At 39.9% G+C, this 27,929-nt stretch overlaps 2 protein-coding genes across 2 annotated transcripts; both read right to left on the bottom strand.

Moving 5' to 3' along the window:
• Positions 1-859: 859 nt before the first annotated feature.
• efemp2a (EGF containing fibulin extracellular matrix protein 2a) lies at positions 860-19,526 on the bottom strand. The gene is made up of 11 exons (XM_036568694.1): positions 19,232-19,526; positions 12,220-12,519; positions 12,036-12,084; positions 10,756-10,968; positions 8,820-8,942; positions 6,953-7,069; positions 6,239-6,358; positions 5,319-5,438; positions 4,275-4,401; positions 3,485-3,680; positions 860-2,950 (listed from the first exon to the last, which is right to left on the bottom strand). Exons 2-11 carry the CDS (start codon positions 12,313-12,315, stop codon positions 2,789-2,791), a joined length of 1,323 nt encoding a protein of 440 aa, XP_036424587.1. The 5' UTR covers positions 12,316-12,519; positions 19,232-19,526; the 3' UTR covers positions 860-2,788.
• Positions 19,527-21,001: 1,475 nt separating this feature from the next.
• Positions 21,002-27,775, bottom strand: fibpa (fibroblast growth factor (acidic) intracellular binding protein a). The gene is made up of 11 exons (XM_036568696.1): positions 27,441-27,775; positions 27,145-27,242; positions 25,242-25,440; positions 25,015-25,141; positions 24,827-24,927; positions 23,825-23,958; positions 23,511-23,619; positions 23,291-23,354; positions 22,087-22,173; positions 21,904-22,001; positions 21,002-21,346 (listed from the first exon to the last, which is right to left on the bottom strand). The coding sequence occupies exons 2-11, from the start codon at positions 27,227-27,229 to the stop codon at positions 21,277-21,279; spliced, it is 1,074 nt and encodes a 357-aa protein (XP_036424589.1). The 5' UTR covers positions 27,230-27,242; positions 27,441-27,775; the 3' UTR covers positions 21,002-21,276.
• Between the last annotated feature and the right edge of the window lie 154 nt (positions 27,776-27,929).

Genomic DNA, 27,929 nt, shown 5'->3' on the forward strand with positions numbered 1-27,929 from the left:
CTCTGACAGAGCTTGTCGCCTCAAACCACTCTGAATGTCTCTGTTTACTTCTTAACCACTTAATAATGCAGAAATCATGAATCGTTCATTTTGATGGAGGAAGATTGAATTGGTCATCCTTTAATGATTAGAACACACCCCCCTTTGTTAGGTTACACTGGTCACATGCACGCACACTTGTCTTATGAGATTATCCCACTGTCCTACTGATTATCTCATTATCCCACATTTCCAACTACAGTCATCCTATTATGATCCGGGCTCTTCCTGTCTCTTCGGCTCTGTGTCCGTAACAGCTGCCTGTTGCCAAGCAGGAAAGGATTCCCTGCTAGCAGAGTGGGATCCCCCATAAGGCATTATGCTGCTGAGGCTCCCGGGAATAGCTCTTCATGGCTCACTCGCTGCATCCGATCCAAAAAACTCTCCTAAGCTGCTTTGGCAGCTTTTGCGAAAGCAGCACTGAAAACAAATTACACTGGCGCACAAATGGTCTTTGCTTGAACGGTGCCAAGAATGTGGATCTAAAGATGAACTAAGGCTGGACCTCAAGAGCATTTTGATATCAGATTGTTTGTTTGTTTATTTGCTTGCTTGTTTATTGTGCCTGGTTCTAAACAGTGAACCCCAGGCAGTGACGCCGAAGGCCTCAGCTGTGCTGTTGCTGGTCAACAGGTTCCACATCAGAATTTTGATCTATTGTGTAGTCAGACGACTCAGGAGGGAGAAGTTGGACAGATTCAGTGTGGCACATGCATAGAGTGAGTAGGCAAAGCACAGAGATAAAAAAAGAACCAGGATTAGCGTCAGTGCTAAATTTAGATCCTGATGCAAATCAAGTCAAGGCACACACATACGGATCTGTAGCCAGATGGGTTTGGTATTATCATATTTATTACAGTAATAATTCCAGGACATAAAAAGTACAACACTGACAGCATGGTATGACAACTACAAAAAAACAATAATAATAATAATAATAAAATGAATATTAGTGATGGTTTTGGCTTGGTAGAGGATGTAGAGATGTAGATGAGGACTGAGTGGTTATTGAATAACGGCAGCGTCTCCCAATGTACACTAAGCTCAAGAGGATCGATCATGATCATGACTGAAGGACAGTATGCAGAGGCGCATATAGTATTTGTGCTTTAACACTGCTACATATATCTGAAAAAGAGGGAGGGGGAGGTGGAACGTAATGTAATTATGCTGGTCCATCAGTGAGTGCTATGGCAGAGGAACTAATCAGTGGAATGAGTTTGCACCAAGAGGCAGACATAGAATAAAAAACATCCTCGGGCAAAAGTAGCCATCTTGAAAATGAGCCTAGATGACATGAGAGGGATAAGAAAGGCCAGATGAAAGAAAACGAAAGCCTATATAGGTCGTACAGCAGATTCTGAAATCATAGTGCAGCTGCTATCTTCGCTATTTCTATAACACAACACAATATAGTAGCATCATGTGTTGTGTGAATATATCTGCAAAACATAGTGCCTGTCTTCAAGACTTTGTGATGTAGTAGTTGTGTAGTTTTGTTTGATTTCTCAGGAGACTGCTTGGCAGACCAGCAAACTTAAAGGAATACTCCAGAATTTTTTAACCTAGTCTCTATCTGCTGCATCTGTAGCATATGCTTGATTACCAGGGACAATAACTTTTAACACTTTTCTGTTTTTAGTAAAATAACTGAAAACCTGTTGACTTGAATCATACCATTGATGGAAGCCAATGGGCAGGTGCTGGCTGAAGTACAGAGAAAAGTGGGGATGCGCCTAAATGGGAATTGTGGGCCGACATCCAATATTTTTCATATTTTTATGTTGATACATAAGCTGTATAGAATACAATGTAGAAATTGGGACTAACAAGTGGGAAACCTACCTGAATTAGCATGAATAGTGAAATAAAACATTCATTTCTGTACATTCTGCAGTAAAATTTATTAAAAAAACACACATTTTAGCACAGCACCCCAGGGTCACCTAAAGACCTATAACTTTTGCTCTTCTGGAGTAGAATTAAAGCTGCACTGCGTAAGATTTTTGGTTAAAATTTAAAGAAGTAGCATTACTGGGTCAGGAGAAAGACTCTAAAATATGGGGTATGTGTGCAGTGCTGCGAGTCACTGTGAAGTCTGAAATTTGGTAATTTAAATATCAGAGGTGTCGGGTCGGATTTTGCAGGACCACATCATACATCATTAGTAATTAAAGTCACATGTTTAGGTTAACAGCTGAATGTTTAGATTGCAAATGCAAAATCAACATTATACTGTGGAAGATGACAGTAGTAGATAATTCACTCACATCGTCAGAAGACACATCCTTCACCTCGTTTTGAGTTCTCTTTGAATACTTTATGTGCGCTCACAATCATGAGATTCATCCACTCATGGAAGCACAACCAATATTACAAAATGTTCTTCCGGATGTTGTGTGCAATTACACATCACAGATAGCTCCAAATCCCCCAAACTTGTGTAGGCTTCAAATACTAGAAAAATGTGAAATTTACGTTTTTTAAAGCAAATATCAATATGATTCTGAAATCATTGTGCATCCCTATGGAAAAGTGTCAAATTTACTGTCTAAGGTAATTGTCAGTACGGTATTGATGTTCCAGATAGGTTAGGTTGAAAAAACACTGGAGTATTTAATCATGCCAATATCTCCCTCGCCTTTACTTGATATGTTAGTCGTCCTTGTGTCCACACCTCTACCACTTTTTCATTTGCTAGCCATTCACCCCCCACCCCTCCCTCTGTGGCTTTAAATGGAATCCTCTCTTAGAAAGCATAAGGCCCCACGTAGACTGTTAAGCGAAGAGCAGAACTGGTCTGGTAGCTCATGAGGGGGTTGACCGAAATCATCTCTAAGTCCAAAACGTACTCTTTGGGTCCATTCACGGCACGGGCCAGCACCAGCATGGCACTGATGTTGTTGATTTGCTGAGAGAAGAGACCACAGGGTGTGCTTAGAACATGGCATTACTGAGAAATGATTAATGGGAAATAATGGCCTGTTATGAGTGAGGTGTAATCTCTACTCCTCTGGTCATAATGGACTTTGTGAGAGGCTGCACTAAGGCTGTAATTCTTCTATGCTGGCACATGCAATCTACTTTACTCCACACACTTACAGCTCCAGCTTGGCACACACACTAACCTACAATATATCAGCAATCTTGCCTTGAAGTGCCCCCCTTCTCCTCAGGCTATTAATAGCTGTAAGCTGAAAAGCTGGCACCAAAATACGACTGCATTGTCCTCAAACATTGGCTTTCTTCCACTGTTAACAGGGCTTTTTCTTCTCTGGGCCACTTACCCTATCAGATTTTGGCTTCTGGATTTGGTTAAATGTCTGAAATTGCCAGATTGCAGGACATAATCTGATCCAAAAGCTACAATCTAATGGGGCAACTTTTGGAAATCCAACAGCAGTGAAGAGTTAAGATCAATAAAAGTGGATAATTCAAATCTCACCCTGATGTAGAAGTCTCCATTGTCATCTCCTGAGCGGATGCGGAAGGTGTTGTAGGCTCCGGGATAAACGCTGGTGGCCTGAATCTGGAAGATGTCGGAGGGGACGGAGCGCTCTGAGGTGATGCTCATGTAACGATGCACAATAGAGAATGGCAAGTCCCGACAGCCAGGTTTGGTAACAGGACACACGCACCGACTGCACAGACACGAGAAAGTTACAGTACAGTGTTTTGTAACTTGCAAATGGCTCAAAAAAGCACAGTTTTCCTAAAGAAGTGAGAGCACAGCAGAAAGCTGACCGGAATTGATATGCCTCATGGAATCCTGTGATGATTACAACAAGGCCTTGCTTATGTCTTCATTTGTCAGAAGCAAACTAATTCACACTCATACTGTTCTTCTCATCTACCGCTTCAAGATGTTCCATGACTAATGATGATTTAAGCCACGAACGTACCAAATTACAATTGAATGTGCACCGCATGCCAGACAAATTAACTTAAAATGTTGGATGCCCTCCATTTACCTCCAGACATTTCTTCAAAACGTAAATCTGCCTGGGCCACCTGTTATCAATTTCAGACTTTGTGGAAATATGCTGATTATATTGAAGTGTGCTCAAAGGCAGGGGTTGAGGAAACAGGCCAGAGATATGGAAAAACAAACAGCGCAATTTCGGAAATCATCTAAGGTATGCCTCGAACAGATGCATCTGACACACATAGATTTACAGAAGAGGCCCCAGAGAGAGTGAGTACGTGCGTGTGCATGTGTACGTTTGCTTGCTCACTTGTCCGACACTTGAACGTAGGGCTCCTGACAGCGGTTCGTGTCGACACACTGATGTCCGCCGTGAATGTTCACACAGGTCTGGCCATCAGCGCACTTGTGTGTGCCTGTCTCACACTCATTTATATCTGCATTCAGGGAACAGCAATGGAGCCAAATGACAAGATACAGTTGAGTAACTGTATTTCAGCAGTGTCCTTTTAAAGCAATTTGGCAAAAAAAATCAATTTGCACAATTTCCTCTTCTCTTAAATGTAATCCATCAGTCAAGACATGATTGTTGTCTGAAGTTTGCTTCTTAAGGTTTGCACTAGAGTTACGATGCCAATGTAGCTCACAATTTGTAACCCTAATGACTTTGTATTGTACAGAAATAGATCTTATATTTCTCTGTAATGCTAATCCAGGTGGATCTAGTACCAGATTTATACATTCTATAAATGCTGATGTATCAGCATCAGCATCAGCAGATATGTCCATCAGAATTACAGCATATCAGCAATTCTCTTATCAGTGCAATCCTACTTGCTTATCGCTGCATCTCCAAAATGTTCAAACATTCTTTGATTTTAATGTAAGTTAATGTAAAGTAATTTAGGAGCATTTATATTGGACCATTCATCATGCAAGTTTCAAACAATGTAAAGGGAAGCTGCTGTGCTCAAATTATGTAGAAAAATCAAAATAAAAAAAAATGAAAACCTTTTTTTTTTTTTTGAACAGCAATGTTACATGTTTCTGACCTTGTATAACTATAAAATAAAATGGACAAAAGTATGAGCAAAAATTGGACTGCTGCTACTGCTGTTTTAACAATGCTAAAATGTACTTTTCTATAAGACTTTGTATAAGCTTCCTTGTCTTTTTAGATACATTACGCTTGTAGATTTAGCAAAACTAAAGAAGTAAACTTCAGATACCAAACATGTCTAAGCTGATCGGCTATATTTGGCTTAAATGGAAATTTTGCAGAAAATAGAATTCCAAAGTATTCCTTCAAAAGAAGAAAGGAACGAAAGGGAGAAGAGGAGAGGTAGAGGCTGACCTTGGCAGAGGCGAGTCCCAAGTAGCTGGTAGCCCTCTGGACAGATGCAGGAGAACTTGCCAGGCTCGTTGACACATTGATACTGGCAAAGATAACTGGAGTAACTGCATTCATCTATGTCTACAGGCAGAGAGAGAGAAAGAGAAAGAGACTGAGTAAGGCTCCGTTCACATTCTAAGCCTTACTGCACCATTCGGTTTTTTGCCCAGATCCATTCTTTCTACCTAAATGGTTTGTGACTCATATTGGACATTAGTGTAAACACACCCCTGCCCAATCGGCAATTTAGCCACTGCTGTGATATGTGCACATGCAGTAAAGAAGAAAAAACACAAGAATATCAGATACGTGTCCAATCCAACCAACATATAAAAGTGGTTCAAATCTGATTTGAAAAGATCTCATTTCTGTGTTCACGCAGCTCAGTAAATAATCAGATCTTTATCACATTTATAAGAAAAATCAGATTCGTACTCTAAAAATAACGTGAAATCTGGGCTAAAGAGTAAACAGCAACTAATTGGTAAGATTTTTCATCTTACCCAAAAGAAAATGTTCTTCTTTTAATTAGAGATGGTACAATCCAATACTGGGTATCTGTATTGGGCTGAAATAAGTATAAAAAATGCTGGATCGGATAACGAAGGGGAAAAAGCATGAAAGCATGAATCCAATCCTGTAGCAAATCAGGCCTGAAATAGCACATTGTGTGATGTGATGTGATGTGATGTTTATGCTGTTTATTTCTTACTGTGGGGTAGTGGTGTGTTTTAGTAGTTTGAGCATGATAGCCTATTTTTATTTGCTTAAGTGTTTCAATTAAAATTGGTAAAGTTTAGTTTCTAAAGATGTAAAAAATATTGGATCAATATGGGAAAGGAACAAATGATATTATGACACCTCTAGTGTCAACTACTTACCTTTGCAGGCAAATCCATCAGGCCCCAGCTCATAACCTTGCTCACAGCGGCAGAGAAAAGTGCCGTAAGTGTTATAACACCTCTGACTGCAGGGGGCGCCCATGTTACACTCATCCACATCTGAATCCAAAGAGTATGACACATCAACACAGATTACAGACATGGAGGAAAAAGCACATTTTCTTGAGAATAATGCAGTCAGTGCATTCAGTAAATGCTAATACAGAACCCTGTTTATTCTTAAGACATCATTGACTAAGTAATACACAGTACCTCGGTGGTCACATGCTCTTCATACGGCCCAGCGTAAGTGTAATCATGGTACTGAGCACAGGAATAGCTCAACATAGTTTTCCACTCATTGTGTCTTCTCCAAATGCTTTAATAATGCAGATAAACCAGTAGTGGAGAAGATCTCACCCCCGTATTTCAGAATACCACAGTAACTACTCCCTTAAGCCTCTGCAGTGTCCCTTATTCACCTAATTGGAGGTGTTGCAGCAGTTTGTTTTGACTTTGGCCCTCATTCAGAGAAGCTGAGGTGTAGGATGACATTGTGCAACAGTGTGTGGGTTTGGCTTTCCGAATGATTGTATGTGCACAGCATGAGTGTGTGGAGAGTTGGGTGGGGAAGGGTGGGGGGGTACCGGCCTATGACTCAGGGTACGGCGTTATTGGCTATGTGCGGGGGTGGCTGCGCGTGGGCACACTCACCAATGCAAGAGCGATTGTTGCCAGCCAGCTGGAAGCCAGGCTCGCACTGGCAGGAGAAAGAGCCCGGAACATTAACGCAGCGGTGCTGGCAGTACCGGTACCGACACTCATCAATGTCTGACAACAGAAAGCAAAGCAAGGAGTTCACATGAAGGATGAGTACAGTGCATTCCTTTATCCTTCATCAGCATGGACAGGATCACTGCTGAATCATTTTTCTTCATTTGCCTCTTTCAGTTTGGTCAATATGTGAGACTAAGTTTAAGGACAGAGTCTCCCAGACCTGGTCCTGAGCATTTCAGTGTTTTCTTAATATAACTCACCCACATCAACTCAAAAAGGACTTGTAATTATATAATTAGTTGGACTTATAATCATGTGTGTTAGAGCAGAGAAAACTTTAAAATATGCAGAGCAAGAGGTAATCCTACAGCAGGACTGGAAAGCTTATGTGCTAATGACATAGATCAGTGGTTACCAACTCTTGTCCGAGAGATCTATCAGTCATTTCAACACTAGTTTTGACAAGCCCTCATTCACTTGGCCTCAGCACTTCCCCTCAGAGGAATCCCAACGCCATCTTAAGGGCTGTTCCCTTAAGTTTACTACATCAAGTGAAGTTTATTATTTATAATCAAAGGGGCAAAAGGGCAACACCACTGTCGACTTCGGGAGAAGCTGTTTATAAGTAATAGCAGTAAAATACTATAAAAATGCTTAATATTTCAAAACTGTGACATTTTATTTGCTGGGCTTTAGGTTGCAAACTACTTCTTCTGTTATACATGGCTGCTGTTATAATTTCAACACTTTACTCTGGTAGCTTGCTATTTAGAAAGCTAAAGGCTTTATACAGCATGTTTGTAAACTAAAGCTTTCAGCCAGAGCCATTATTCAGCTTCTCAAAAACAAAAAAAAAAAGTTTTGCATTGCAAAGTTTGCACATCTAGCTTATTATCACAATAGGCCTAAACTAGCATTCAGAATCAAAAAATCCATTCCTCTCTCCTCCTTTTCTGCTTGGAGTGGCCACTTGTGTAACGTGGGTATGACATACTTCCGAGTGGTGAGTCAAAAACTTTTTTAAAGGGCATGCTAAAAAAAAAAAAGTACTGAAACGAGGAACTACCTTCCTGCAAAGTCTAGTTCCAAGCACAATCTGCCACATCTGCTTCAGCTAATGAATTTCTTCAGAAGTCCTTAAGAAGTGCTGGATCAGATGTATTGGTGTTAGATAAGGGGGGTGGGAGGCATCATGTTAGATGCAGGTTGGAACTAAACTCTGCAGCAAGATTGATCTCCAGGACCAGGGTTTGTGATCACTGATAGATTTTCCAAACTGATGAAAAAACAAAATGTTAAATGGCTCTATACTGTGGCCTAACTGTGGCCTAACAAAACCAATTAAACACACCAATTCAACAAATGAGTTGAATCAGGTGTGTTTGAGCAATAAAATCAGCAAACTGGGCTCAACACCGGTCCTCCAGAACCAGAGCTGAAGACCCCTGATCTAAAGTCACTGATGCCCTTCTGAGCCATTGGTTAAATACAGTGGTTCCCATCACCTGGTCCTGGAGTATCCCAGCCCTGTTTTCCTTGCTCTAACACACTTAATCTAACATTCCTGAGTTTACGTTGTCATGCAGGAAATATACTCAAATGTGCATGGGTACTCCAGCACCAGGCTTGGGAACCAATGGTGAAAAATAATGCTCATTAAGGATGTGATCTACTCACATTCTATGAACATTCATCCATTCATCAACATTCATCATATATACTCAAACTAAAATAGGACTGTGTATGGAAGTTTGTTCTATTGTATGACTTTCAGTATTAAAGCTAAGAGAATAAGTTGTTTCACCAATGCATTCTGTTCCCACTTTGCGGTATCCACCCGGGCACTGGCAGGTGAAAGAGCCCTCTGTGTTGATGCAATCCTGGCTGGGTTGGCAGTCGTGCTCATCACGTTCACATTCATCCACATCTGTATGTGTGTAAGAGTTAGCAAGACATCAAGAAAACAGACCACTTTTCAGGTTATAGTATGTGAAAAATAGGGGTATATGCATCAGTGCGTCGTGAGACATCAATCTGAAGATGGCAATTCAAATTATAGTTTGCAAAATTCTGAAATGTCACACTTTGCTCAGTTACAGTTGCTATGTCCAGCAAACTTTCTGCCCAGGCTACCTGCTAGCACCCATAGCACTGGACTTAAAAGCTCAGTCGCACAAAGAAAACTTTAAAACAGTAACACAGATAGGAGTGTACCTGAGGACATTTAATTATTCAAAAATCAGCAGGCTTGCTCAGTGCAGATGTGTTTGAGAATTGCCAATATGAAAACATCTTAAGAAAAAAACATGTTTACATTAATCTGACCAGGAAAAACGTTTAGCAACGGGACATTTAAACAGCACATCTTCATTTCTAATGAAGAAAATTTTTGAGCTAAGAAAGCTCTTTAAAATCTTTTAGATGAGCTAATGCTAAAGCTAACATTGGAGCTAGTCAGAGCAGTGTTAAATACTGAGGAGGATTTGTCGTCTTGTACACAAGGTATTTTATCCAACTTTAATGAAACAATGCAAACGATGATGTACAAGTACATTTAGGTTTTTTTTACACAGAATAAATTTTTCTCAAATGTAAACACTCTACAGTTCTGTTTTATGTGGCTAATTTATTGAGCTAACTGTCAGCAGCAGAGTTAAGAAAATCTAACGTGATTAACCAGCTAATGCCCACTGCAGGTTTTTTGCAATGAGTTTGTGAGAGTTTTTCCTACTCTTGACGGAGGAAGTAAGGCTTAGAGATGGCTGTGATTGGCTGAGAGGCATGTCAGTCATTATTTTGCAACTGGCCAAATGCATTGATCTAGAGTGTTGTAATGCATCACAGCCAGTTAAAATAATAGTCAATAATGTATGCACTCACACATTATTTAGACAAAACAAAATGATCATTCTATTTTTAAATGTAAAAATAATTATTTTTATTGTCTACATTTCATTAGAATTAATCAACTTGTGTATTGAGTGTATTTTCAAAGATATTGTTGAATTGTACCAAAAGAGTAAAATCAAATTGTGTTGAAATTTGAGTTTATGATGCAGTGAATCATAATCAATTTGTCAGGTCAGAGATTTATACCCCAGAAGAGACACATTGTTGAACACTATATGTTGTGTTGCTGTGCTGGTATTTTGTTATTACAACATGAGGCCACTTACTGTTACATGGCAAATGGCTTAAAGAATCGGAATACATAGACAACTAGCTGAGTGAGCTTCCCAGTAGTGCAACTGTGGTGTGTGTTAATGAGCTCTTGACTGCTGATAGCAGCTGGGAGATGTTAGCCTTTAAATCCCCTCGACCTCCTGCAGACCAGCCCCCTGCCAACCCCCAGCAACACTCCCACGATCGTGCCCGAAAACTAGACGGCCCCTGCCCTACATACCACCTGTTTGTATCTGAATCATCCAGGCGCCCATAAACCCCTCAATAAACACTCTCTCACGCACATAACCCAAAAGCCTGGGTTAAAATTTCTGGGTCTTTTCTTAAATCCAGCTATGGATGCGAACGCCCCCACAGTGCCTTTACTCAGCAGTTCCTCAACACGACGTTTTCATAACAGCCAGCACCACACACACACACACACACACACACACACACACACACACACTCACTCACTCACTCACTCAGTCACTTACAGCCACCTGCCACCTGTTCACTAACACCCACAATCACAGTAACCCCCTCAAACACACACACTCCCACACCCACGCACTCACCCACGCAGCTGTCCCCCTGCGGCTCATAGCCGGCAGGACAGGGATTGTAAGGCTCGCTGGGCGGATTGTCCAGGCCAGGGGGGATTTGGTTGGGTGGGTCATGGGCTGGGATGACTGAGGCCGAGCGAGGCAGGCACAGGTAACCACCGTAATGGTTGAAGCACTTCATCTCACCCTTACACGCCTCTGGGATGGTTTCACATTCATTTATGTCTGAGGAGGAGAAGGAAATGTAGTCAGATTATTAGGGCTTCATTTGGAATGCATGCTGTTTTTTGGGCTCATATATTGGAAAAACAAGTTTTGTTTATGTTGTTTGATGTACTAAATAAACATTGTTATAGTTTCAAAATGTACCATCTGCTCCATAGTCCATATATAACACATACAGTTCATGTTTGGTAACTAATCTGCAAAAAAAACTGAACTCATCATGACTGTGATGTTGCAAGGGGAGGTACAATTAGGGCTCATATCATGCATTATTCTTTTATTTTTTCTCTGGGATTCACTTATAAGATTTGTGAAGTTTTGTGTATGACAGTTCATTTTTACATGACCATTTTCCAACTTTTTATTTAAGTCTTAGAATTAACAGGCTGTTTTTGTTACTGTGCCTTTAAGACTGGTGTATGTCATTGAGCTGTCTTCCTATGTTGTGCCACATTCGAAAAACATTCCAGGTTGAAACACTTTTTATAACTCCCATGTGAATGGATGGAGCTAAACTGCCATAAGCCGAAAATGTGGATATATGTAAATGTGACGCTTTGTGTGACATCACAGTGAATTCAAAACTGGCTGTTTTTGCAGCAGTTATGATATATACTGGATGGACTGGGGAGTATACAGTATCTTTTGAAATATTTAACAGTGTTTACATACACAGTTTTCCATGATATGGGCCCTTTAATTGTTGTGCCATTCATGGCTGTCAGGAAGCTATTATATCATTGCAGCCTTCCAAAGGATTCAGTACTTAATGAAGTTACCAACGTCCCTGATGTTTTCAGTCTAAGTTTAACAGCACTGTTACCTGCACTTTCTCAGTAAGGCACAACTGAAACAGTGCAGAACAGAGAAGTGCTCATGAACTGAATTATGACAGTTTTTGGTACAAAAACACACAATTGTAGCTTGTAAGTGGACTAAAAGGGAAAAATAACATACATGACAAATGTAGGATATAAGCCCTTTAAGGTGCTCGTTGAGAACTTCAAAAATGTAAGGACATGAATGTTTTGTATGCTCTGTGACGAGGAAGGATGGACATGGTTTACCTTTGCAGTGTTGAGTCTGTGGATCCCAGTGATAGCCATCTGTGCACTCCTGCAGAAGAATGTTTAGCCAGAGATACGGTGTATGAATACAAATGCTTTCTTACTGTATGATTGTAGACATACGGATGAGAGAGACAGACAGACAGACAGACAGAGAGTGGGAAACTGCTTCCTCCCTCCTTACCGTGTAGGTGTCACTTTCTGTGGGCGGCTGTGAAATAGCACGGTGGAGGAACATCGAAACACACACACAAAAAAACAAAACACACATGGAGCGCATCCTCGCACACAGACACTTTCACCTGGCTCTTTTGGAGCTCAGAGAAAACTCACACCGGGAGGGTGTTGGTTACACACACACAAAAAAACAAGCGTTCACGTACACACACACACGCACGCACGCGCTGACACACGCTGCAGGGCCTCAGGTAGGACTGAAAGCAGCTGCTGGCTTTAACAAGGGTCTAAAATCACACTTTGGGCCCTGCAAGAGAGAGAAAAAGAGAAAGATAGGAGAACCTTAGTGACAGGTTTGAATTCTTTACCAGATGTAAGCTTCTTATCACCCAAAGTTAGAGCAGATTGTCAGTATCAGAATGTTCTGTGTTAAAGGGCCAATAATCTGTTTTTTTTACCTTTTTTAACAGCCATTTCGACATTCCCAACCTCTCTTTATCCCTTAGAATTAAACAGGCAAATGCAAATGTAATGGTTTGCGTGACATCATATATGTTAATGAACTGTGTTCTTATTGGCTTCCCTGTATTGTGCCTTATTCAGAAAGCAGGCTGGGCTGAAACACTCCTTATAACTTCAATGAGAATAGGTGGGGCTGAAATGTTCTACATTGAATATTTAAATGTATTGGTCAGTTGTGACATCATGCAAACAATACATTCAAAACAGACTGTTTTTGCAGCTTAGTTTCCATATATGGACTGTATAGACAGGGGAGCCAACAGTATTGAAAGAATGTTTACATACTACATACTACTACTACAACTCCAGTTTTTCCAAAAATGGGCCCTTTTACTCAGCATACACTCAGCTTTAGTGCACTGTTTTATGTGTGTTTTTCATACTCTTTTTCATACCTGCTTGATCTCCAGGTTTGTAAGTTTTGGACTGTTTTACTGATGCATAGACACTCGGTTTGTTGAAAAGGATCAGTTTACATAGGTTTCAGCTGAGAATTAACATTTTGATTGGAGCTGTAACACAAGGCCACTGTATGTATATGGTAACCTGACTCCCCCTGGTGGCAGAATTGGAACTGCAAAAAATTAGCCTTACTCTTTAGTGACAATTGGATAACATCATAGTGGATTACATTTTACAGAAACCATACTCACTAAAACCTGCCTAGACTGTAGGTCTACATGCTTTTTGTTCCATCTGTCATTATTCTACATGGAAAAGGTTAGAGAAACAGCAGGAAGGCCTGCGTGAAAGGCCTCTTTTAGGCAGTGCTTCATTTAATGTTCTTGGTGAGAGAGAACTGAGATTTGTAAGTAGTGCCATTAGCTTGAATAAGTCCTGTCTTTCAGGTCTCTCAGCTAAAGAATAAATAGAAAACCAGCCAAACGCAACACTTATAAAACATTTCTGACTCTGGGCTGCATAGCGCAAAGCTGCTAGCCGGTTTGCACTGTGTAGAAAATAGCCATGGAGAAAGATTGTAACCACTGTCCTCCCTGAAAACACACACGTACACAAAGTCTAACACTATGTGCACGTCATACAGAAAGCAGGAGTTATCTCAACTCCAAAAATACACATATGCGCAGACATTTGCTCTGTGAGCCTCCAGGCCAAACCTCAGAGGTAGTGTGGAGAGTTCTGCGCGTCCACTTGTATTGTCATGTTGACTCAAAGTGACAAACAGCAAGCCGCAGGGCGACGTGCATATCCACACACACATTCTGCTTCTGTTACATCAGTGTCCAAATGTAATTATTGTGCTTTTTGGCCCAAACCACAAGGGGATGTTCATCATGGCTTATGGTACACATGGGGAAATGCAAGGCAGCCTCAAATACAAACATACTCCAATATCATTAAAAGGATGAATGCACTGAGAAATAAGCCTTTTGACTTTATTGCTCTGTTCCTCTGACAGAATTACAGTATTTTGGCCATCAAGCTGGATGACTCTGACATAGAAACCTCTGCACAGTCACAAAAGAGTCTCTACTTTTTCAGAACTCAAATGAAAGCCTCTGATGACTGGACAAATATCATTAAAAGGATGAATGCACAATGAATGAAAGTTTTTGACTTAATTGCTGTGTTCCACTGACTGACTTGCATTCTGTTTGTGACCTTAAAAGCTCTTCTGAGGGCCTGCAATGTAAGTAACGTCTAAAGTCATCCAGAATTACAGACAAACACATTCTTAAAGATAGAAAAATGCATACAGTATCATTGAGCCACTGACCATTTGACATTGCTCCCTCTGACTTGCAGGTGTATAAAATCAAGCACATAGCTATGCAGTCTCCATAGACAAATACTGGCAGTAGAATGGGTTGTACTGAGGAGCTCAGTGATTTTAAGGTGACACTTTCATAGGATGGCACCTTTGCCTTGTTGGTTTGTGAAATTTCTGCCTTGTCAAATGAAAGCAACTAGGAGCAACAGCAGCTGAATCAAAAGTGGTAGACCACGCAAACTCACAGAGGGGGCTGCCGAGTGCTGAAGCACATAACACATAAAAATCTGCTATTCTCTGTTGCGTCACTTACTGAAGAATTCCAAACTGCCTCTGGAAGAAACATCAGCACAAGAACTGTGCATCTGGAGCTTCATAAAGTGGGTTTCCGTGGCTGAGCAGCATAAGCCTAAGATCTCAATGCACAATGCCAGTGGTGTAAAGCACGCAACCACTGGACTCTGGAGCAGTGGAAACGTACACTGGAGTGTTGAATCACACTTCACTATCTGGCTGTCTGATGGACAAATCTGGGCTTTGCAGATGCCAGGAGAACGCTACCAACTGGAATGCATGGTGCCCACAGTAAAGTTTGGTTGAGGAGGGATATTGGCCTGGGGCTAATTTTCAGCGTTTGGACTAGGCCACTTAGTTCTAGTGAAGGGTGATATTAATTAATTAATTAATTAATTTCATTACGTGGACACTAGATACATTATCAGAAGAAGGTTTTCCTTGTCTTTAAACCAGAAAATCTGACTCACCACTTTTGAAAAAAAGATACAAAACTGTCACTGGGGTGGTACCCTCAACGGTATGTCTCAGTACCTTTAGTCAGGGAACATAATTGTACCATAATCCACTGAAATTATATTTTCTAAGATGTACTGACTCCACATACCCGTCTCATCTCCAGGCTTTTTAATGTATTGTTCTGTTTTAAACATTAGGTTATGAAAAGTCACAAATATGTACTTTTCACCTGGGAAAAACTTATTTAAGGTACAGAACTGGACCTTAAAACCACTGTTGTACCTTTGAGGGTACATTTACATTGTTCGTACCTTGAAGAACGAGAAACGCACCTTTATTTCTAACAGTGTAGTGGCACTGCAGTAGGAGGTGAATAGTATGTTTGCAACAGATGTAGCAGTGGTTAAATTCTTTATTATTTTTATTATATTCTCATTAAATATCGTAAACTAGACAGTAAAAGGCATTTTTGGATTTACATTGTGCAGCCCTAGTTGAGTATTCTGCGACTTTATAAAAGGTCTCCATGCCAGAGGGAGCAAGGTCAAAATACAGTGGTCAAGTGCTCAGTGGTCAAAATGCTAGAATCTTATTTGTAGATCGTTTGTTAAGGACATGTCCCAGTCTGCCCTCAGATCAGATGTGATCAGATTTGACCATACATGCCTTCGATAAAGAGAAAAGCCAGTGTTTTTACTGGGTGCTGTGAACAATCACAGTTCCAGATGAGTGTTTCTGTGACTGTTTCTATGAATCAAGGTCTTCATCTAATTCGACAAAACTAAATAATTTTTTGTCAAGCAGCCTAATTTACAACCATTTCACATTATTAGTTGACCACTGCATGTGTAATACATTTAAACTATAACCAAATCACAGTATGTAGCAATGTAATCGCAATACCACTTTGTTGCCCATATCACGCAGCCTACTTTTCTCAGAGCTCAAATGAAAGTCTGTGACTCTGATGACTAGACTGCTGTTCCCACATGCCAGTTGCCAAGTGTCCCCACTGTGGCCTTATTCACAGGAATCTGCACGGAGTGTTTACTGTCTCCCTTATTCACTCTCATAGCTTCCCAGGCCAGACTGCCACTGTGGCAGACACATGACTCGGGAAAGCCCGAAATCAACCACCATAGCAAACCCAAGGCCAGGGCAGGTCCGTGCCGGACACTAGGCCAGGGTATGGGCAGTGTGGAGGCGAGGCTAATTTAGGCAGCCATGGTGCTCCAAGTGGCGGCTGGCTTTCTGGAATGCCAGTGGCGAGGATGTGGGCGCCGCTCTATGGACAGGTCATCTGGACTATAGCTGTTTCCCAGAGTATAACATTCCCAGGAAACCCCCTCATAATTTACCAGACAGGGCAACTGAGTCCACCTGGAGTGGCCCTGACCAAGGCCTTCTGTCTTTATACACCACCAATTCAAAGGTTTGGAATCAGCTGTAATATTAATAATCGTTAATATTTTATTCAACATTCAAGTGATGTTGAGGCTAATAAGTATAGACATACACAAATATAGACAAGATATTCAGCTTCCTAACAGTACAGTTAGCTATCTGCATTAGCCAGCTAGTGGGAAACAAACACAAAAAAACATATTTCAAACAGACTGCCTTCATGTATCCACCGCAAAGCAGCTGCAGTTTTTCAAAAGTTCCTTCCACCTTCAAGATACATCATTAGGGGTAAACCAGAAAATCTAATTCGCAAGTTTACAATGGATGTAACAGTGGTTATGTTTTTCAATTTGGACAGAGTGCTCCTTTAAATAACGTTTGGACTTTTATTAAACAATTGAAAAGTTTTTGGGAAAGTTGTTTGAAGAGTATGATAAATAATGTATTGTCAAGTTATCTGCCTTGAGATTTGCTCACCTGGTTTTAAATACTGGTTTCAAAAATTTGGTTTGCAACATTCTGGATATTACTTTTATTATAATATCATTCTTGATGTTATACAGCTTTTATTTTATTTTTTTAGTTATAGGGAATCACACACTGGACACATCTAAAGTTTTAGATCTTATAACAAAATAACTGAAACAAAGTTTTCAACAGCAGTGTGTGTTCTCAATGTCAGTGGCTCTTATTTCATCATAAAATTTTGTTTTGTACTATTATCTATTAGTTATAAAACTCTAAAGTAGTGTATTTGGTGCAATATGGCAGATGACAGTGAAATTGCAATGTACTCATTTGATGTGCAGTCAGCATCATGACAGTGCAGCCACTTTTTTGTCGAACTCTCATCATCTGCTCTCCACTTGATGAGTATACTGCCACCAATCAGACAGGTCATAAAGTCCTGCCCTCATGGTAACACTGTGGATGGACCACACACATAAAGACACAAATGCTTCCCACCTCTCACTCACAAGCACATACACACTAACGAGTGATGTGCCCATGCTCTGTTCAGTTCTGCTCAGCTAGGCATGAAGCTGACATTCTGTCATGGTGGTCAAAACATCTCTGCTCTGGACAAGCTGGACTACACAGCCCCTCAAAGATGTGCCTGCCATCGCAGCACCACTGACCGCTGACCAGTGTAAACTAAAGTGGTCTGTTTATGTTTTACCACACTGAGATCCAGCACTCAGCAACATGGGTGCAGTTGACCTTGCCTTTTCACATAAACATATGCTTGCACATGAGGATATTTCTTCAACACTGTACAGATAAAAAAAATTCAAGTGTTTAAAGAGTAATTTTGCAGATTTTTTAACATTTTTGCATAATTAAATGATTAAGCCCCCACTATGAACGACTGTTTACATCTCAACTGTTGAAATACGCTGAAATTTTGCAAAATCACTGGAATTCCCCTTTAAGCCTTCTAACTCTATGCATATTATTCAGTGACTACTATGAAACTAATATGTTATTAAAGTAATTGAAGTGTGGATCCACATACAGTCTCCAAGATTTGGAGAGATTAACTATTGCACGTTTATTACATTAGGTATGAATAACATAGCTAGATCTTCTAGCGCCGCTGAGCCTGCAGACGTGACGAGCTGGCATGCTTCTTTGCCATTAAATGAATGCTCAACTCAGCACCAAGCCATATAAAATAATGCAGCCAAATGTCAGTAATTACAAAAATATACAAACAAAAGTGATGAAACTTCAGTCAGTATAGACGTGGCCTGTGTTCGTATAGTAGGCCACTGTTCTCAGCTGTGATGTCATGCTGGGCATTTAATTGTGTGTGCTTTCTCTCCCTGTTATGGCACCTGTGTTTCCTCAGCAGGCCAAAAGGTTTCTTTTTCTTTCTAGCAACACTAATCACCAAAAAGTAGCTTTCATGTGCTAAAATGTTTAAAAAAAAGGATTAATATGTCGAAAACAGTCCCATGCTAAAACAAAAGACAGTCAGAAATCATTGGAAGCCAGCATTAAAAAAATGAAGGTTTTCTAAAGGTTGCCCGAAGTTGCTGTAGTGGGGGTCGAAGAAGAAGTGAATGACATTTAGACTAGTTGTGAAATAGTAGCTGGAAGCGAGGTTGGAAAGTTTTGCAACAGTATAGTGTAAATGAAGCATGATGTGTAACAGCATCCTGATGGTTGAGTAACCGTCACTGAAGGAATAAACTCACGCCTGTCTGGGCCCTCTCAGGGGGGGATTGACTGTAAGAGATGGTATTGCGTGAAGGTTGCACAGTAAGGGTATTCTGGGTCATTCGAGCGCTTTGTGGCTGGACTGAAGTAGCACCAGGGCGCTGAGGCTGTGCACGTTTGGAGGGGTGCAACAGAGCAAGCGTGACGTACAGAACTCTTCAAAGAGCCTGAGTAGAACTGCCCTCAGTCTGTCTCTCTCTCTCACTCTCTCCACATCTCTCTGCCTTCTCCTTACAGCCTTCACTTCATTCTGTTGCTCTTGCCTGATGGTCACCTCATTCTAACAGTCTACATAGATTCAAATGAGTCAGAACATTATATCCAGCACTGTTTTATCTTCCTCTCTTTTCAAATGAATGTGAAATCCAAAGAATGCTATACTCACTGGTCACTCCTTGGGTACTTTTTCTTCCTGTTATGGCCTTGGATTCCTCTGGAGTGTCTGTCTGTCTCTTTCTCTCTCTCTCTTCCTCTGCACTCCTCTTCTCTTCCGGTGGAAGCTTCTCCCTCTTTTTTTCTCTCTGTCTCTCAGTTAAGTGGCCCCTTTTTCTTCTTCTTCCTTGTTCTGCCTCCTCGTCCTGAGTGAGTGGAGTGTGGAGACGGACAGCTGGAGTATGAATGTATTCAGAGGAGGGCGAGACGGAAGAGAGGGACAGCCCATTCCGACCCCCCCTCTAGGCCCCCTGCGCTGCTGTCCTCCGCCCCTAGACACCCCTCCGAACACCCCCCACCCCCTCTCCTCACCCCCCAGGATGAAAATTCCTGGTCTGCGGCCCAAATTCCAAAATTCCAAATCTGTCCGGTTTGCCGGCAGAACAACAGTGCACAGATTCACACAGTCACACACACACATTCGACCAGCCCCCCACCCCTTCCTCACACACCACCACCAGAAGACCCCGTCCATACACTCTTACACATACACACACACAAAGCTGCAACGCACCTGGTTTCATTTAAACAACTCACAACTTTCTCTCCATTTTTGTTTCCCTCCCACCTCAATTCACCCTTCATCTCACCCATCTTTTTCACTCCCGTCCACAGCCAGATATTTATATCTTGGGAGAGAAGCTGGTGGAATGCGGACAAAAAGTAGCATGAGAAGGAACAAGAGGGAGAGAAAGAAGGAGAATGAGAAAAATAGAGAGAGAGAAGGCGAGAAAGAGTTAAAGAGGGAGGGAAAGATGCACGTCTGCTTGGAAAAGTTGTCCTCTTTTTTTCCCCCCTGTCCAAATATTTAAACTGGAGGTCCTCACTGGATGATATAAAGACAGAAATGTTTAGATGTGAGGCGGTGCAAAGAGTGACACTGATTACACCTTTATTTCATTAACTCCACTACAGTGCATTCATTCGATCCCAGCTTTCTCACTGAATCAAGTTCCTCCTTCAGAGTGGCGACACAGTAACAGTGCAGGGTTTTGTTCTGGTGCATTTTTGCCTCACAAGATGTAAAACAATAAAATTGCTTGTGTACGTTTATGAAATATATACAAGCGTAATTATAGTTTTGAGGTACTTAATCCTTAACAAGATGCAAAACCTTTTAAATGGTGCTCCATTCCAGAATTTCTCAACTCCATTTCAGAAAGCATATTCGTTTAATAGGCCATGTCGGAGGTCTGTAACAAGTCTGTAATCGTCAGAACACCCACAGACCCTCTGTACCTCCCATAAAGTAGTGACAAATTGTGCCCCCCCTACTGCTAGTGGACCCTCCCAGGTGGCCACACACACAGACTCATCACACACATCAGGACTCTGACACCCACACTTATTGGTTCAACTGTTCAAATGAGAAGCCAGGAATAAATATCTTCATCCGGTGTGGACTGTAAATTTGTATTAGGCCCACACATTGAGCCACAACCTTCTCTAGTCTGCCATCTTTATTTCATCCATTATTGATAATATGCTCAAATACCACAATCCAGGACACGTTAACTTGCAAATATCTTGGTAGGTTTATAAGTATTTATTTTAAATATCCTCAAACATTTCAAGTCAGAGCACACAAAGCATGCAAATAGTCCAGTACATGTGTGCGTGAATTGATTTGTCCTGTTGTAAAATAAAATGCAAAATACATACATCATCAGATCATCATGTGAATGCCTGAACAATTTACTGCAAAGTCAATGAGAACACAATGTAGAGATCATGCTCAGTTTATTTACAAATCATCCTGGGATTGACAGCAGCCAAGGGGTGAAAGAATGAACTGAGGATAAAGGAGAATGGGGGAGGGAGGCCTGGAGATGGCCAGCTGTTGGCGGGAGATATTTGGGTAAGGATTAAAGGAGGAAAATGATAAACAGGGGATTTAAATAAAGATAGGGCCAAAAGGTGAGCAGGCTGGGCTGAATCCAAAGCAGTTTTGATTAAGGGAGAAGAACAGCAAAAAAAAGAATGGAAAAATGCTATTCTTCACTCGTGATACATTCTGAGGATGCAGCTTTTGATAACTCCCATATACCTAGTCCAGACAGTCTGGTGCCTGAGAAAGAGAAATAGAAACAGATAGGCACAAATGTCATAGAGGAGCTATGTTAGAATAAACAGAAAAACATTTTGACTAAAGCTGTATAAGCACGCATGTATCCTTTAATGAGAAGTTATAGATGGTTTGAGGTGAATGCATCATTGCTTAGTGTATCAGAACATGTTGTGATTTGAGTTGTGTAAACAGAAATCCGCATTCCACAGCAGTTTGAGTGTATAAATGACTAGGCAGGAAACAAGGCAACTACATTCACCACACAGTATATGAGATACAGTGACCCCCACTGGTAGAACAATAGATTTCCACAGACCAGAGAGCTGCACATATCGGAGATCTTTAAGATCTGGACCTTGAATCCAGCTTCCAGTCCTAAATTTAAAGCATAGCTAACCTAACTGACCTGTTGCTATAACTGATTGGCCATCTAGTGTGATAGCAAGGTGGGCAACCACAGCAACAGGTTAGTTAACTAACTGCCAGAACCAGAAACTGGATTCAAGATCTAGATTTGAAGACCTCTGTCTCTCTCTTATGTGCTGCAATGCACTTACTTGAAAGTATCCAATATGTGTGCTGAGTTTGTGTAGTGGGTGAGGTAGAGGTTAACATCTGTAGCGGTCCATTTGTCTGACTTGCAAGGCTCAATAAACTGTAAAGGGGACAAAAGTAAGGTCTGAAGGCAACATCATGAGTGATACAGACATTTGGAGATTTCACTACTTAATTATACATACCTTTTCTACAAGATCGATGAAGAAATCACGGACATCCTTTGTGTTTGTTAATTTGGCAGCAATATTGACAAGGCCTCGGGAGAGATTCTGCAAAGGCAGACATTTTCTTTCAAGCATTTCAAATGAAATTCTCAAAGTCCATTTTACATCTTTGAGGCCATAACAAGAATTCCCTTATGAGTGTATCCTATTATATTTCCCTTAATTTTTTTTATAAATATGTAGATTATAAAATATAACGTAATACAAAGAGCAGTGGGCAAAGTGGTCTTTTATCATTACTGTAATGAAGTACATCACAATAAGCTTTTATGAGTAGATTGCGGACCTCATCAGTACTTAAGGAATTCCACCGTTTTTTCAAAATTCTGTACAATTTAGTCTTTGGATGTAAGCAAAACTGCACTGTTCCAGAAAAACTTACCTAAATTTTTCACAGTGGTGATAACAAGAACCAGATGTTCAAAGTATCTCATGCTTCTTAAAGCTACATCACAATGTTATTTCCTGATGTATGAGACACTGTTTTATGAAAGTTTTGCTTTAAGGATTTGGCCTAAAATGTATTTTAAAATCCGTTCATGGTGCAAGCAGGGTGTTCTAAGGCAAAATAGTGTGAAAAGAACACCTGTTTTATTTTACACCATTTCTTATCATTTATCAAAATTACATATAATTTTGCACTGGTCATTTTGGATAATAAATAAAATGGCTAAATAACTGAGTTGTACACATCATGACACCTGGTTGCTATCACCACCATTATACAGATACATGAGTTAGTAAGATTCTCTACAATGAGTCATTTCACATTTAGCCACTGTCAATTACTTTGTTTACATTTCAATGAATGAAATATGCAACACTTGAAAAACTGGTGGACTTCCCTTTTAAAGAACACTGACCTACTGTATGTGTTATATATAAAGAGAAAATAATTAATCCTCTTTAAATGCATTTACTATAACACAGTATGTATACTGTTAAACAAGTTACTGTATTCATAGTTTTTTTACAGTATTTTTAATGTGGCACTGCTTGGATTCTTTTTGTCTGTTCCAATTTATCAAACCTAAAAACTAAATATTGTGATGCATATTGCATATTGTAAAAATATCTTTAAGTATCATGTTATATTTTTGCTAAATTGCAGCCACCAAATACAAATCAGCTGACGTGACATTACAAAAATGTGCATCCTCACCTTAAAATTGGCTTCCATCTCATTGAAGACTTTGGTCTTTCCCCGCAGAGCGACACATACTAGACTGAGAATGATAGGAAATTGTTTTCATTACTCAAACATTAGAGGGTGTCGCAACATAATATTCTGACTATTACAATAAGTCCTCTTTGGATTAATGCCCCATTCCTCTCCATCCACAATCCCTCACTCCAACTCACGCCCTGTTGTGATCTTATACCTTTTGTGCTGGTCCAAAAGATCCTTGTCTGTAATTAAAATTTTGAGATCTTTGAGGTCTTGAAGAAACTCTTTGTCTAGATCCACGTCCATGTCTTCCACCATGTTATCTTAGGGAATCAGCAGAAGTTGAAAAAGCAGAGAAATACACGAGAACTGTTAATTCTACAGCTTGCTTAAAAAGAATCATTAGAGCAATGGTTTGAAGTCTGATTGGTTCTAATAAATAAAGATATGCTAGAATGAAGCCAACTGCAGACCAAAATCTTCAAATGAATTATAACTCAAATAAAAAAATTTACAACAATCTCTTACCAACAGCTCCAACAGTCCAATTGTTGATCAGCTGCCCGGCACAAAAGGCGAAGTCCTGAAAGGTGAGATACTGAAGCTTCTTCTTCCCTGTCTCGAAGCGATTGTTGGCAAAGAACACAATGGCAGCATAATCCCTGTTTAAAAAAAAAAGCATTGGCAGGACTTTCAAGACAAAATGAGGGAAAGCTGGGAAGAAAAGGCACAATCAGCAGCTCTGTTGAGGGCCAAGTTCATTCCATAAATGTCCTATCATAGTTGTGAATTGATCAACAAAAAAATTAATTCATCCAAAAAAATTTTATTACTGTATTATAATTATATTATTTTCTTAGAAATTACATCCTCCAGCTCAGTAGAGGATTCTAAACTCATGCTTAAGTAAAAGTATTGTTACTTCAATGAAATAATGAATCAAGCAAAAGTACTTTTCCAAAAGAAAAACAACTTCTGGAAGTACCAGATCAAAAAAACTTCTAAAATAACTTACAAAACTGCAGTTTACTTTGAATATCCATCAACTATCAACATAAGAACTTGCTATGCTCTATTCTTCTTTTTTAATGCACTCTTGGTGTAAAATAAACTCAAACCTCAAAAGTCAGATGTTGTAACCAAAGTAAAATAATGAAATTTTAACACACAAAAAGGAATGTGTAACTACATGATAATGGATAAAATGTAACTGAGTAAAAAGTAGATTCCTTTCCTCGCAAATATATTTGAGTAGAAATAAAAGTATTATCATTTGAAAATACTCAGGAAAAACAACGCTGTAGAGTCCCTGTTACTGAGTAAATGTAGCTAGTTAATACATACCTCTGGTTTTCAGACCTGGTACAGCACTGAAATAACTTAACCTTCCATGCAAAGGTTTAGGAACCATTTAAATATTCATATGGTTGTATAACCGTTGCAATAATTGCTATTAGGATTTCTCCATGGAAAACTGATCCAGGCAGTGCAGTTGGAGCAACAACATGCATTAACATATTTCTCTCTCACCTTGCTAGCTGGTCAGGGAGCAGAAAGTGTTGCTTTATGTTTTCCACCAGGGGGCCCTTGAGCTCTTCCACCACTTTGAATACTCGCTTGAAATTGTCAAACTATGTGAGAAAGAATGGGTCAAATATCACCAAAAACTGTCCAAGTTGATTAAAGGTTCTTAAATGACATTTTACTGTTGTACTCACCTGTCGTCTGCAGCTCTTCAGTGTAATGCCAGTCTTTGCACTAACATCATCCAGATCTTTTTTTGTCCCTTTGGAGAGTTTCTTTCCAAGGACTTCACGAACAACATCATCATCAAAAGCATAATATCTGGTCACAAGCCAGAGAGAAGGTAAAGATGTGATTTGTCAGGAAATCATGGCTGAAATGATTAAATAAACAACTTGAGAGATAAGGCAAATCACAGTACCTCTCAATCAGCATGGCTTGTCGATCTGGTGGAATCTGGAAGAGAAGCTGGTTAGCTAGTTTGGCTGGATTTTGCAGAAGCCTCTCACACATCTGGAAGGTTCGGAACTGGTCCATAGTGTCACTGAGAAGGACTTCAGCACTGGCCTCACACTCCTCCATCACGCCTCCCTCGATCCGCACTTTTACGGCATCATTCACTAAAGGAGGAAAACAATCATACATCTATTGATCACCACCTCAGCTTCATGGTTAAAGTCATGAATAATTAATTGTCAGATATATTAGGCAATTTGCAATCCTTGAAATTACTCCAAATGCTTATACTTTTTTGGTTCTAAGGACGTTATGCTAGTATGAGTGTTCTGGGGTAAGTTACCCCCTTCCTTATTTTCTCTCCTGATCAAATGATTGTGCCAAATCTAACCTCAACATATTGATAGAAAGAATATAGTTTAATAAACTCTGAATTTTCATCTGGATGATGGAATTCCTGCGATCAATACATTTCAATACATACTAGCTATAGCTATCTGTACCTAGAATTAGACACTTTTTAAGCTATCTAGCTAAAGATGCCTTTCCATGTTAGTTTTACAGCTAGGCAGTGTTAAAGATGTATGCAAAGGTTTGAAAGACCCTGGTCAAATTACTTGTATCGTTAATATTTTTACGTAAAAATAATTTAACATATCCTCTACAGAAATCACAGTTAAACCTGGCATTTTCCAGCAAACAATTTAGTGCACAATTTCTGAATATAGTATTTTCTGCAAAATAATGTGCACAATTTATATTTATTTGCTGATTTTAACATATTGGGGGGAATAAAAACATAAAATATAAATTGTGCAATAACTTTTGCACAGGTCACTTTTTTGTTTTTTGTTAAGCTTGTTTTTTTTTGTTTTTGTTCCAACATCTTAAATTCAGCAAATAAACAGTATCTGTGCATTAAAATGTGTTCTCGGTAGAGAATGTGTACTTTTTTCATTTAGACAATCAACAAAAATTTTACCAGGGGTAAAAAAACTTTTGAATACAACTACATCTCTGTTCTGTCATAATCATTTTCATTTGCCAGCTGAATGCTGAATGCTATTGCTTTGTTTAAATTATTATTGATTTTAATTGTTGCTGTTGCAACCATTTAATTAGTAAACAAAACTCACCTTTCAAGTCTTTCAAGCTATTCTATTGTCTTTTGTAAGACATAAACTGGTGGAGACCCTCTAACGTTCAACTACAGCACGTTTTCATTAAAAATGCAAAGACTAGAAATGGTCTAACATTGGTCTGAATTACACATTCTAAAAATATCAAATGATAAGATTCACCAGCAGGGCTTCTTATCTTAGGGTAAGATTTTCTTGTTTTGTGCTATAAAACAACACTGCCTTCTGTTTCAAATGATTTCTACATCTGTGTGTAGATTTATGCATCATCCTTTACATCCCAAACTCATGCACAGATTAGGTTTATCCATACAGTAAATGGGCATTGTTCTTAAGGGGGGCGGTTCTTCCCCTACACACTTAAAAAGTTGGTTCTTCAAGGGTTCTTTAGTAAGTAAGGGGAATGGTTCTATAAAGAAGCATGAGTTCTACATATAACCATTGCATGTTTGAACTGTTCTTTGCATGGTGAAAATGGTTCTATAGAGCACCAAAAAGGGTTCTTCTATTTTGTTGCAAGCTTGACAACATAACAATAGCAGAACACTTTTTGGTGCTCTATAGAACCATTTCCAAAATACATAACTTTCAATCAATCTAAAGAACCATTTCACCATATAAAGAACCATATAAGCATGAAATATATCTATATAGAACTATTCCCTTTACTAAAGAACACTTGAAGAACCATCTTTTTAAGTGTGTACTTACTTCTCCAAGGTGTCTTACCTGTATATCCATTCAGCCATAGCTGGTATACCTCCTTGTCCATGATGGTGGTGTTTCCCACAAACACGTCAAGCTCCACTGACATTTTGACTTCAGATCTGTAAGTATTTAGGAAGCATAACAAACGTTTTAAGCTTTGAGAAAGACACAAAAAAACCCTGCCTAGTAAAAAATCTCGTCACTTCTAATGACCCACACCACCAACACAAGAGGCGCTAATGAACTTTTGCTTCGCTTATTAACTATCAACTAGTTCCAATTTTAATCTTTCAAGATGCAACTAAATGTCCACTTACTTGTCAAAACGAACATATGAATTTGTTTGTATGACTATTTTTGAAACATACAGAGAGGCGTGTTGTTACTATACTCTCTCTGCCATTAGTCCGTGGTTAGCTAGTCTGCTAGCAGCACCAGATAGCGTTGGAGAGGCACTGAGTACAACGCTAGCGAATGACCAATAAACGGTCCATTGGTAATATTACATTTAACACACTCAGCATGACATATAAATTCATCTCACAAGCACAAAACTCAACAACAAACTCTCCTAGCAGTTGTTGTTAAACGTGACTGAGCACTTCCGGCTCTGTTAACAACCAGCGCGCCGTAGTTAAACGTCACATCGAAGAGCGCCGATCTTCACCTCATGGTTTAAGACCCGTGTTTGACAACATGATGTGTAGATCGCAGGATCTGCGCAAGGTCCGCGTTACTCACAGGCACCCGTGATGTTAGTGGATGCGGCTGCTTCTGAACTGAGGCTGGTTAACCATTTTCCTTTT

The sequence above is a fragment of the Colossoma macropomum genome, unplaced genomic scaffold (assembly GCF_904425465.1).
Source record: "Colossoma macropomum unplaced genomic scaffold, Colossoma_macropomum, whole genome shotgun sequence".
In the NCBI taxonomy this organism is placed as follows: domain Eukaryota; kingdom Metazoa; phylum Chordata; class Actinopteri; order Characiformes; family Serrasalmidae; genus Colossoma; species Colossoma macropomum.